Genomic DNA, 13,562 nt, shown 5'->3' with positions numbered 1-13,562 from the left:
CCCCTGATTGACATGTTTCAGTTACTGTCCTAAATGTGCAAATCGGGGTATCAATCCAAATCCAAGAGATTTTAAGCGCTCGAAAGTAGACTATCAACACAACTCGGCTTCCTGTCAATGCCGATGCAAAATCCTAGTATCTCCATGCCATTTTCCCGACCAGTAGCCACTATTATAAACGTTACGATTTACTTTACAACGACAGATATTGATCGCCAACATAGGCCTACTAACTTGGACACCGGTTTACTATCCCATCCCTACCCCAAGTGCATGAATAACGCACGAAATAATCATCACACCCGTTAGCATGTATTTGTGCAGACCAGATTTACATTGGTTGAAACAGAGATCGATTTAAAATGAATCAGAAAAAATCGGGTAAATAATGGCTAATAATCAATCACACAAGTCTGACTACGCAATTTCACTGCGAAAGGGAAATAACAGGACCTACCTAATCCATTTCATCAAATCTACACCGGTCCCACGCGGTTTTCCTGTACTAAGCATTTCTCTCAATATATATCGACTTGAAATACTCCAACGGGACAGACATAGGAATTAGAAACACCACAATTACATCAGTGAGTCGCTAAGCTACTAGCGTAAGGCAGGCAAACTATTACGTATTGGACAGTCAAATGAGGCGGTTTCTTTGGTGAACATGCCTTTTTAATCGAAATCTCATACGATTGCATTAAGCTACTGTATCTGTCTCTCTATATTGACAAGTTACATAAAACATGAAATTAAAAGTTCTGGGCGAGTTTAGTTGCGTGCGATTTCTAATTCCTGCGTTTCTTCTCGTTGTCTTTGCTGGCCAGCAGGATCATGATGCGACGGAACAGGTTGATGAAGTCCAGGAATAGGTCCACGGAATGCCTGAATAGCGATATATTAGCGTTTCGGCTAGCATTACAGACGAAACGTTCTAGTGCAACAACGGCACTAATCCGAATTGTACTACGATTCGAAATATCAAAGCTGCGTCGTACCATCCATGCACCGAGCTAGATTGTGATTGATATCGGACCTTGTACCGATCAAAATATGTCTCTGAATTAGGAGTAATTGGTGAATGAGTGTAGAATAGATGTTAGTCGACGCTTTTGTGGTCTGTCTGTCAAGCATCTGTGCAGATCGCGTAGCAAGACACAATGTTATGGAGAAATACAGGGTTGTAATGACTCGACTGGAGTCACGATCTTTGGTGACTCGACTTGACTGAGTCATTTTGTCAAATGTGTAAAATGACGCGACTCGAGTCAATTTGTGTATTTACTTGACTTGTACTTGAGACATTGGGCATCACCCGAACCAAGTCATAGACTCGAGACTAGAACGGCCAAGACAGACATTTTCTTGTAACTTCGAAGAATAGTGAAGTCACTACAAGTCAGCCCAGATACTTGGCAAATAGGGCCAGAAACTGAGGACTGAGGAAAATTACGATATAATGAATGCGAGCCATTCTATATACTCGAACAGAGTTGAATAAAGTAGGTCAAGTCTGATTAAACTCAAAACTGAACAGTGGACACAATGACTCGGACTCGACCCTCCGCTCGCTGACTCGGACTTGACTCGGTGGTGAATTGAAAATGACTCGACTTGACTCGAGTCAAAACTATAAAAGTGAGATTGACTTGTTACTTGGTTACAACCCTGGAGAAATATAATATTTCCTAATTAGATCATGCATTTTTCGTCTTAGAAATGAGTATTTACACTATACGACTTAGAACGGGGCCGCGCCATTGGTTTTTGATTTAGCTTCGGGTCAGGTATGCTGAAGCCAAGCCCAATTCAAGAAATAGACGGCGTTAGGCACCAAATTCGCAAAAATATGTTGGTGCTACGTGGTACCATTGAACATGATTACTTCTGACAGATTATTCAACCATTGATGATTTCTCGCTCAGCGGGATTTTCCTCCAGCTATTAATTATTGCCCTGTGTATAGTCCAAAATTCATTTTCAATTCTCTGTTGTCACTAAAAGGTACGTATTAGAATTTCCCAAATCATCAACTCGGAGAGGTCAACTAACGATTGGTATTATGAGTAGTTCTAGTTCTAGTGTAGAAGTCGTTCTAGTCAAAGTTCTAGTTCTAGTGAGTAGTACTAGTTTTATTGGTTTGAAAAGCGAGTAGTTCTAGTTCAGAGGTCTCAAACACGCGGCCCGCGAGACCATTTTGTGCGGCCCGCGACGGCATTTTGGATTTCGAATATTCGACAATATTGAACTGCCAATTATCTTTTTTGAATTTGAGAACTGGAAATTCGCTCTAAAACTACTCCAGAAGCCTGAAAATGCTCCTCAAACTTCACTATCATATCACTTTCGAAAGTTACCACAAAGTGGAAGATCAACTATTACGTCACGTTACTTGTTTATGATGGTAAAACATGACGCGTTGATGATTAGTGAATGAAAATTGGTATTTGGACTTGGACGCGACCTTTTGTAGAATTACTAGAACTCGGGCTCAATGTGTGATACTGATAAAATAAGAACGACTCTAGTTGGGTCGCGTCAAACGTTACAATCAGAGAATGACTTATTGTGACTCGGAACGCCGTGACTTGGTACAGCCACGGACGCAACAAACGTTCAAACTGGTATGGGAATAAGTAATATATCAAAAGGTATTAGCTTGTTTTGCGTTAACAGGTCGGATGGCAACCATTGCAATTGTGTTGCCCCTTGATGTATAGTTAGGTAAATCCTGTGTCATCTTGGAACTTGGGTATCTTTTTCTCTGTTCTCATCGACAATTAAATGTAGCGAGTTGAAAGTAGTCGTAGCATAGGCTTCACAGCCGTAAAACACCAATGGATTTTTGGGCGATTGGACATTTCCATTGCTATTGAATAGTATATTCATATTGAAATAAACTCGAATATTTTCGGCTGACACTCGTCAGGGGTAATCGTCAGCAACTAGCAGAGAATTGGAAAGAACATTGTACTACTAGTTGCTGACGATTACCCCTGACGAGTGTCAGCCAAAAATATTCGGGTTTATTTCAATATGAATATATTATTAAATTGTATCTTTGAGTTCCGTACCACCAAGAAACTCTTCAAGTATTTATATTGCTATGGCAAAGTAATCGTAATATTCAAGTTGTTATAGACCTGTTCCAATATTCGAAGGTAAATCTAACCCTGATTTAATTTGACTTTGGTAAGGACATGATCAATAGCCTATTTATCAGGAGTATGCCCGAATTAGGCTGTAGGCCTAATGCTCCAATGATCTGATGTCCAGGGTTGTAATGACTCGAGTCAGGACTTGACTCGAGTCACGATTTTCTGATGACTCGACTTGACTCGAGTAATTTTCTAAAAAAAATGCGGAAATGACTCGACTCGAGTCAATCTGTGTATTGACTCGACTTCAACTCGAGTCATTGCGCATGACTCGATCCAAGTCATATGACTCGAGACTCAGACGCCAAACACCCGACATTTCATTTTAATTTCGAAGAACAGTAAAGTAACCAAACTATTGGCATTACGTCTATTGGTACTTGTACTTGAAAATGCGACCGGAAACTGCTAAAAGTGAGGAAAATTAGTTTATTATAAATGCGAACCATTCGTTATCACCAAATAGAGTTATAAAAGTGGGTTTAACAAGACTTTAACTGGAAAATGAGCAGTCAACACAATGACTTGGACAAGGACTCAAGTCATAATACCGTCACTCGGACTCGAACCCCTGCTCCATGACTTGGACTCGGACTTGACTTGGTGATGAATTGCAAATGACTCGACGCGTCAAAACTATAAAAGTGGGATTGACTTGTGACTCGGAGCTCTGTGACTTGGTTACAACCCTGCTGATGTCAGATCAATCATTTTAAAATTCTAAAATATTCTACCTATAGTTGTGACACGTCAAATGTCCGCTAGCTGCAAAATTTCAAAGCGACAAATTTTACGATGTCCTGATGCATTTGTACTCTCGCATAGTGCCTACAACTAAATATACAACTATACTTTGAATATAATTGCTGCAACAATTTTTTTTCAAATATTTCAAAGTGCGATATTTTTCGTGCCAGGTGTGAATTCACAATAATTAATCACCTTTCCCGATGCGTGTGGAATGTCAGTCTGCAAGATCCCACCAAATAAAGCCTACACGGCAATACATTGAATCCCTTATTGGTGCTGCGGCCCGCGGCGCCATCAAAAAGTAGGAAATTGGCCCGTGAGCACATTTGAGTTTGAGACCTCTGTTCTAGTTCTAGCTGAGGATTTTCAAAAGTGAGCAGCTCGAGCTCTGGTTGCAGATTTTGAATTACGGCCGTTCTAGTCCTGGTTGAACGTTTTGAAAAGTGAGCGGTTCTAGTTAAGAGTTCTTAAAGTAGATCTAATTCTAGTTCAAGTTGCACGGTTTGAAACCAGAGGTTTTAGTTCTGGATAAAAAAGTGAGCAGTTCTAGTTGTGAATTCTGAAAAGTGTGTAGTTTTACTTCTGAATCTACTTGAACACTTTGAAAATACAGTAGTTTGTACAAGTCTGGCCAGATACACATCATCCAAATATTTGGTTCTCACACCACCACTGTATACACATAAACTAAGTAACCCTGGCGGGCACCGCGCCGGGCAACGTACCAGACGTAATCGTTGTCCCCGTTGATGTGTTTTTCAACGATCAGCTGCGTGTCGTAGAGGATGAATCCGGAGAAAACGGCGATACCCAAGTACAGGTTAAAGTTGAACAGCATTGCCGAACCCATGAAGATGTTCACAAGCGACGCCAACAGAAGCATGTTCAATCCGCTCATGCAAAATCCTGGTATAAAATATAAAATAATCAAGAACTTCATGGAGGTACAGAACAATTTACAATTGAATAATAAATTCATATTGAAATAAGTGAGATTAGTCGGCTAGTCAACTTTCGTACTCAAATTAAAGAACCGGTGACGTCAGCAATTCCTACTCCATTTCAAACAATACAGCTATAGATAACAAAGCATTTCAAGTTCCCGAAGGATTTCAAAAGCATGTCAGTCTCACTTTTCACTGTTGTAATGCGATGTACGCAATTTATAACCAATTCACTCCTATCAGTTGCAGTGAACTCGATGATCAACAGATCAATTCGCTGCAGCCTCATCTCATGATCAAAAAACAAATACATTCTGTGTATGGCCTACAAATACGTTTGTACATGTCACGTTTGTTTTTGAACATCATGCCGCGACCAAATTTCCTGTACATGTCTGCATGAATCTGAAGTTTTTGCTATTTTTAGTGTTTGTTTTAGCGATATGATGAATAAATTTCTCTCTCTCTCTCTCTCTCTGAGTAGGCCTACAGGAGATGGCAAATTTTAAATACAGTATAGGTATGAGCACATCATTCATTCTGGGTTGCAAACCCATAACACAGTACCATAAGGACTACCTTATCGTATATCGTAAAACGAAATGTTCAGCTCCAGACATTATACTCACCACCAAGATAGAGCAGAGATCTGCGTTGCGCGTACAAAGCCGCCAGTGTGAAGCTTGCGAAAATCACAGAAGATGTCATAAAGGCGGTCACGACGATTTGCGGATCGATACGAATTGTCATATTGATAAGCGGTCCCAAGCTGATGCCTGCAATGAACGAATAGAATAAGATCATGTTTCTGTGAGGTTCAATTCCAACTTGATTGCAATATTGTATCCAGAAAGGCTAGTGAAGGGAGACTAACTAGGGGTCACCAACCCGCGGCCCGCAAGGTCATATTTTCCGGCCCATATTGCCATATTGCCTTGACGTTAAACGAACCAGACATCGTCAAGTTTTAGGAGACAGACTTTCAGCTATATTAATGTGTTTCGCCTGCCGCAATATTGATTCCTCAGTGCTTAGTCGAAGAAAGCGTTGCCAACTATCGTGATCGTGATAAAATTGTTAGGCTACCTCATTAAAGCATACACACCAAATTTGGTTCAATTCCAACCAGTAGCTGCATTGCTACAGGATAATAAAGTTTCTATTTATTATAAAAAAATAAAAATTTGTGTTACGATGTTAACCAAATTTGGTTCCATTTCAACTATTGGAAGCGTAGTTATCTAAATGCCGTCGAAAAATTTGGATTATGAATAAAATAGTATTTACGGTGACTAATTCTTAAAGTATTTATTACAGTTTACTGTGCGTGCCCACCGTAAATACTATTTTATTCAAATACAAATTTTTCGACGGCAATAACTATGCTTCCACTGGTTGGAATTGAACCAAATTTGCTGAATATCGTTTCTATTTACAACAGGGGTCACCAACACGCGGCCCACGAGGTCATGTTTTGCGGCCCGCGACTCGATTTGAGATTTCGGAAGAAAGCTAAGAAAACATTTTGCAAATGCTGAAATTGACCTGCAATGGCCGAAATACTGCCAAGACCGAGACGCTTAGAAAACGGCTTAGGGCAGTGGTTCTGAAACTGTGGGGCGTGTCGCCTTGTGGGGGCGTGAAAGCATTTGAAGGGGGCGCGGAGCTGCAGTCAACTGAAAAATTATTTGCGCTCCGCGCGATTTACCTCGAGTTCATAGTTTTAGTTATTGCTCTGTGTCTAGTCCCGAATTCATATTATAGAACATTCCATACATTCCATGCCAGTAAACTATCCGTTTGGATTGCTAGCTCTATGAATGTATTTTGTATTGTGAAAATAAGGGAGGACCACAATTTTCAGTATCATAAAGCGGGACATGTCTAAAAAGGTTTTTAAACCTGGTTGCCTACTTTATATCGATATTATGAATTCATGCGGCCCGCGGCCGCTACGAAATTTGAAAAGTGGCCCGCGACCCGTTTTGAGTTGGCGACCCCTGGTTCACAACCAACCTCTTTCATGGGGTGAACAGAAAATTTTCAATTTTTTTGTTACTTATTTTCATATAATAAATAGAAACTTTCTCCCTCTGTAGCAATGCGGCTACTGGTTGGAATTGAGCCAAATTTGGTGTGTAGGCTTGAATTAGGTAACCTAACAATTTTATCAACTAGCCAGTACGATTTGAGATAAAAAGTCATTTTCGAAGACCCCTAGTGCGCAGCGCACAGTTTAAAATATGATGAAATTGATTATCATGAGTTTTCTTGTTGTATTTGTACTACTTTTATATAGTATTATTGCTTCTGTTGTGGTAACAGTGACAGTCGCCAACGTTAGAGAGTACATCGTTGTACTGCGGCCCTCTACGAAATTTGAAACGTGGCCCGCTAGTCGTTTTGAGTTGGCGACCCCTGAACTAGAGCAAAATGCCGATAATTTAATTCTAACCGAGAAATATTTCTTCACTCTAAATTGAATCTAATTTGTAAAATGTTTCCTTGCTCTAATTCTAATCTTTTATGTGAAATGTTTGTATGCTATTATTTTAATTCTAATCTACATTCTGGTATTCCTGAAACTGAAACATATGGTGTGAAACATACAGGCCATTTGCCAATTTCAGGCTTATGAGAAAGGGCTTGACTTGACATTGTAACAGCATACAGAACAGAACGCTATCAGCAATATAATCATCAAAAGTCATGTAACTATAATAGCGAGTATAACAATGCCATTGAGTTTTAAATTGAACGTGAAAGTGTCTTATTTTCAATAAACAGAGCTGTGTTGTAAGGCCAATAAACGCGCAGTTCATGCGGATAAACAGAGCTGTGTTGTAAGGCCAATAAACGCGCAGTTCATGCAAATAAAGATCATATCACTATCACGATTCTACGGGTACGCCATACAACCGTGATTGTATACACAACAGCAATACAAAATTTGTAAACGTCACTTCCTGAGAAAAACTTCCATTGAATACAGAGACAGAACCATCGCAATTACATGAAAACCTATTCATTCAGAGGGTAATCTTAGCTACCTTCCCCAAAAGCGCACTTCAGTCGATATATCTGAAAAACACAGCGCCATGCACACGATTAAGTATTGCTCAGGTACACCAAATTTTACGAAAGCAATACAGCGTCAATGGACTGTTAATTCAGTGTGAGGGCCTATCTACAAACCCACATATCCCCAATATACTGGGGATAAACCAAGCGGAATAGTTGTAGTTACGGTTAATAGGGTAAATAAGAAAATGCTTATTATGGTACGTCGAACAGGAAGACATGAAGTCTAGTTGTCCGACTAGATTGAAATGCCAGTAATGTAATATATTTTGCGAAACGTTTTTATACCATTATTTTAATTCTAATCTAATTTAGGGTTTTTCTGAAAAGACTACAGAAGAAGTGTATAGTGCGTAACGAGCTAATTTTGTGTACGAAGATTTGCCATTCTTATGCTTACGTGATTCAGGTGAATGAAGACTGATTTTATTTGAACTCAAATCGTAGATTTTGTGAATTCAGTAATTCTAATCCTAATCCAATTTGAAAATAACTGTGCAGCTATAATTTTAAGCTAACTTGGTAAAAACTGTGTAGCTATATATACTTCTAATTCCAATCTAATTCAATTTGGTAAAACTGTAGCTATAATTATAATTCATATGCAATTTGAAAAACAACAACACTGTAGCTATAATTTTAATGTAATTTGATTGCGAGTAAACTGAGTATCTATAATTCTGCGGTAATTCTAATCCAATTTGACAATGATCAAAAACAGGCAATATTTTCATTGTGTGTGAAAGGTACAGGCTTCATAATGTATGCCACTGAAATGCACGAGCTTAATTCATCAATGACACAGGAAATGAAAACGCTTTTATTTACAGATCCGGCTTATCGATTGATATATGAAAGAGACATCAAAGTCGAATCATGGCTTTGAATAATTTTCTAATAGCCATAAGCCCGCAAGACATGCAATTAACTGTAACTGGTATAAGAATTAACTTACCGGTTGTGCCTGCGAAGGCCGCAAGAATACTCAATCTCTTCATTTGGTTCTCTTTGTCATGCGGAGTAGCGGCGAGCCATACCATCAGTCCCAGGGATACGATGGCAGTCAGGAATCCTCCCTTCAACACAAATTTGGTACATGATTTTACACCATGAAATGTTCTGGGTAAAAACTTTAAATACAATTCATGTTGCTGAACTACAGAGAAAATCCACATTCCACAGCCTGGGCTATGCATACAATTAGCACAGTTGCAATAGTCAATTCCGTAAATCCATGGCCCCTACATTCGATAGGTTATATCGATAGTGACGTGCAGTTGAATATGCATCTACATTCTACATGTGTGGTCGGTACCTAGTGTTTTTATGGCGAGGCCCTAATTACAGTCAGTTTGAGAATCTTTTGATGATGAATATAAATACATCATTCAACTGTAAAAAATGGCTCATCTGCTGAGATTGAAGGACTGCAATCAGTAAAGATGTAGGATTTGTCCTATTTGCGAAACATGGGATCAACAGTCCTTGTCTACCTTGCTTTTGTTATCTTAAAAACGTGACGTGATATTTTCAACACAATTTTCATTATAGGTGGATAATCTGCTATATTATCTTATTCTGCACAAGTGAGCTTTTGGGCATTAGTTTGTGCTATTGAAATGCTTTAAAAGAGTCTTTAAAATCCGATATGAAGTTAGTTGTAAATTCAAGATATTCACTAACCCCGAATATCACTACGGTAATTGGTTATTTTAATACTGTATGAAAGAATATATTCTTATAGAAAGAAACCCGAAAATTTCCAGCTGACACTTTTCAGTAGTGAATCGTCAGCAACTAGTAGAGATTTCAAAAGAACATCGTTTCTCAACAATCGCCTCATTAAATATTTTGACATACAATCTTTATTCCCAATTCTCTACCAGTTGATGTTGATCACCCTCACCCCTGACGAGTGTCAGCCGAAAATAATCGAGTTCATTTCAATATGAATATATTATTCAATTGTATGTTGAAGTTCTGTACCTCTCAGAAGCTCTTCTAATACTTTACTGTGTGAGACCTTAATAGATAGGTTTATAGGTATCTTTAGACCAGTGAGAGGGAGAGGAATTTCAACTAACAGATATAGGCTACAAACATAGCAAAAAGGATACAAAAATGCTTTCAGCATTATTTGTCAACAGACAAGAATTATTCAGTAGGCTCCATTTTGAGGTCAAGTAAATTAGAAAACACATTTTCTGTGCATGGACCAAGGTGTATCATTGTGATTAAATCGTATTTTAAACCACTAGTGCTAACAATTTGTAAATCCGAAATCTAGAACATTACCTGTTACACAACCCACGATCAAGACAAAACCAGGAAACAGGATGAGACTAGGTTACAGAGAAACCAAAACGTTACATCGAAGCTACCGCTAATTTGACATAACATCTTGAAAGTATTGAAGTTGACACAGGATAGAGACAATCTGTTACTTTGTCACATACAGTTCAATGAAAGCGCAAAGGCAACAAATCATCTCAACATTTATAGTAGAATATAAATATAGATTGTAGGCCTACATCATCTAAAATACCTACATCTTATTAAATTATTGAGGAATCGTAGCCTTTGGGTGTTGTAAAATACATCACTGTTTTCCTTGACTGGATCAACCAGATTTCTGACCACATTATGCCTCTGCACTTGCATTCAGAAAATTTCAATGAATATGGTCACGCAGAATGTCGTTCCCCAGAAGGCCTAAATATTAGATTTATAGTGCTTGGTGTCTCTGGACGTTGGGAATTTGACTAAAATTGTAAATCATTCCTAATCAATTCCATCATGGCCTCTTGGAACCGAAACACTTAATTTTCACAACTCGATTCCTCTCACTCTTTCGTTGGAGTCGACTTTGATCAAACTAAGCTAACCTATTTATTGCCACCAGGAGTACGTATATAGGCCTAATGAAAAAAAATATATAGTTGGTCTACATTGAGCTTGAGCCATCTTGTTAGTCTCGATTATTGGAATTTTCATGACGGTGATGTGATGTTTGCTGGTACGATTGTTGATATACAATGTTCTTTTCAATTCTCTACTAGTTGTTGACAATTACCTCTGACGTCTGTGAGTCAAAAATATTCAGGTTCATGTTAATATATATCATTTATTGTATATTTAATCGAAGTAATAGTTACCAATCAAAGCATACACAAAACTAAAATGACTGCGAGTATTTATGATTAAGTCTGCCAAATCAACAATCTTACAGAAATATGCTCATTAGGCCTACTTTCTGGCAATATGCCCGTTGACAATACCGGTGCATACCTGTCCGAAAGCCATATTCAAATTCAGCCATGCTCCAGCCGCCGCGCTGAACATAGACATCATCAAACAAGTGTAGACATTTTTCAAATGATTCTTTGTCGATGCAGTGCTGAAAAAATGCAACAGTCAAGGAAAATACGAGGTTTAGTACAAAATTTGCATTTTCAAATTCAAAATCAAACTAAGTATGGCACACTATCCTCAATTTCATTATGTTCAGCAGTGTAGGCTAAGTCTGAATGCATAAAATCATCTGGATATGCATCAAAACTATTGATTTTTCATAGGACAGCAGTGTAACAAGCAAATCATTAGAGGGGTTCAATTCCTTTATGGAGTGATGCTGAAATTGGTTGTTGTAAATCTCCAATAAATCCAATCTAGACTCAAGGTATGATTTAAATCCCTTGACAATCAAGTACAGGTGGAAGACATGGGACCTACTTTTTTTCAATTAAAGGTATGCCCACAAAAATCAATACACTCAATAGTCCAGAACACAATCAGAAAAAGAAGGACTATGAAATATGCTGGCTGTGTGATCCAAAAGTAACACTTTTCAGTCAATCATACGCCTTTTAAAACAAAACCATAGCCCATAGGCCTTACTTCAAAACTTGAACATTGAACAGGCAGTTAAAATTTGAAGAATTATATGAGCATTCAAAGTCATAAACGCATACTTAAGGGGTCAAGACACTGTCTTGATAGCTAGTTAGCTTACTGTATAGCCATAGGTAATCAATATCACGATCAATAGAAAATTTACCAGTAACAAAACTTACAGTTGAGAGAAATTTGTCAACGCAGACAGACGAATCGGTCTGTTTCCCATAAAGGAATCCATATTTTATGTTTTACGTCAACACTATAGTGTAGGAAATTTCTAAAACCAAGAACAATTTCGAATTATTATAATACCGGAATTAGGCATACAGCAGCTATACAGAAACAGATATGGAAGCAGCTACAAAGCTTCAACCTCAGTTGTCAACTGCGCGAAGGCCTCGCGTGCCAACAGACTGAAATAGTATATATTATATAGCCTAGGCCTATATAAGAGGAAAAGTTTCAAGAGTCGAACTATGCTGAAATAAGGCTGCAAGTAAAATTCATTTTCTATGCATAGGAATGCCAAGTTGAATCTGTAAAAGTCTACAATTCTATGTCAAAAGTGACAGCAATGCGAACAATACAAACTTTTCCATGGACATTCTTAGTGGCATTGGGGATTATATATTTGCTTTATTACCATTTTATACTCGACCTGAGTTCACAGGAAAGGAAGCATGCCTAGTACCGTAGCTTAAATGGCGAATGGTAGTTGACATTACAACTGGCTATTGCCATGGCCAGGCAGCATATAACGTGACTGGCGACCTAATAATTCAATGTAATGCAAGATAACGTAATTCATCGGGTCATTCGGATGTAATACACACACACCTATGTGCTTCCTGATCTAATGTGCTGAGAACAAATTTTCATTATGATCTAGTTGCGCCAACTGGCAACACTGCCAAAACAACTAATCCTAATCTAACTCGCAACAAGAGTTTAACAGGCTCATAACGTCAGAAGCATAACATCTAGCACAGCTATTCGCGAAGCGAATGGTCATAATTTTTGATTAGTCACTGTCGAGGCAACAACAATGGCTTCCAAAACATTCTACCGATGACTGATGAGATGGATAAAATAATATCGATAACTATAACATACGTAGGCCAGTTGTATATAGAAATAATCATATAGCTTCCAAGGACACAGCGTAAGGCCTTCCTGCTTGAATGAAAACATTCTGTAGGCTGAGCTACCACTTCTGCTTTTAGTAACATCTAATTCACAGAGCTCTTGGTTAAAACCATGATAAATCCACATAAGCGTAACTAAGAACTTCTATATAGGTTCACGCGATATTTAAACATTCTCATCGGTCTCCAGTAACTATAATGTCGATAGGTTTAGCCGTTTTTTTGTAACGATAGCGGCGATATATCCCACAGCTAGACACTAAACTCAATATGGCGTGATCTCAGCGTAGATCGATGCCGAGAATGGTGTAATAAGGCTATGAGACACGTCAAGTTACGCAGTCACGAGATATATCGGGTATTGATCAGAGTGAATAGATTTGAGCTGTTCTCAATACGATGGGAGACGAAAGTTCGAGAACTCTGCAGGCCGTTAACGTGTCCCGAGCCGAATTATATTGACTGCCTGGCATATAGGCCTAATCGAGAAACCGATCACACTATCGTACGATATCGCTTTACCACTGCAATTCACGTAGTCAAGTACGCTTCAGGCTAGGTTGTTTTGGTGGTACATATATTAGGCT

The 13,562-nt window shown here is 38.5% G+C and overlaps 2 protein-coding genes and 2 long non-coding RNA genes across 4 annotated transcripts in view; 1 reads left to right on the top strand and 3 right to left on the bottom strand.

Moving 5' to 3' along the window:
- Positions 1-13,562, bottom strand: part of LOC145436382 (protein bicaudal C homolog 1-like) — a 788,516-nt gene that overhangs the window by 179,478 nt on the left and 595,476 nt on the right. The gene's annotated exons all lie outside the window — the stretch shown is intronic.
- LOC145436956 (uncharacterized) overlaps positions 1-13,562 on the top strand; it is a 416,296-nt gene that overhangs the window by 183,240 nt on the left and 219,494 nt on the right. The gene's annotated exons all lie outside the window — the stretch shown is intronic.
- Positions 1-13,562, bottom strand: part of LOC145437004 (uncharacterized) — a 214,972-nt gene that overhangs the window by 88,663 nt on the left and 112,747 nt on the right. The gene's annotated exons all lie outside the window — the stretch shown is intronic.
- LOC145449847 (putative Bax inhibitor 1) lies at positions 291-12,166 on the bottom strand. Its single transcript, XM_080328283.1, has 6 exons — positions 12,007-12,166; positions 11,222-11,330; positions 8,889-9,009; positions 5,482-5,628; positions 4,634-4,814; positions 291-885 (listed from the first exon to the last, which is right to left on the bottom strand). The coding sequence occupies exons 1-6, from the start codon at positions 12,066-12,068 to the stop codon at positions 789-791; spliced, it is 717 nt and encodes a 238-aa protein (XP_080184409.1). The 5' UTR covers positions 12,069-12,166; the 3' UTR covers positions 291-788.

The sequence above is a fragment of the Botryllus schlosseri genome, chromosome 1, assembly GCF_051294905.1.
Source record: "Botryllus schlosseri isolate E-star chromosome 1, Bs_hap1, whole genome shotgun sequence".
NCBI lineage: Eukaryota > Metazoa > Chordata > Ascidiacea > Stolidobranchia > Styelidae > Botryllus > Botryllus schlosseri.
This window is presented reverse-complemented; position numbering and strand designations above follow the sequence as displayed.

Excerpts from the sequence above, each read along its gene's own strand:
- LOC145449847 (XM_080328283.1), bottom strand. The coding sequence starts at position 12,068 with ATGGATTCCTTTATGGGAAACAGACCGATTCGTCTGTCTGCGTTGACA. Across the intron at positions 9,010-11,221 it reads TGAATATGGCTTTCGGACAG|GGAGGATTCCTGACTGCCAT; the intron begins GTATGCACCGGT and ends TTTGTGTTGAAG. Across the intron at positions 5,629-8,888 it reads GGCCTTCGCAGGCACAACCG|GCATCAGCTTGGGACCGCTT; the intron begins GTAAGTTAATTC and ends CGTTCATTGCAG.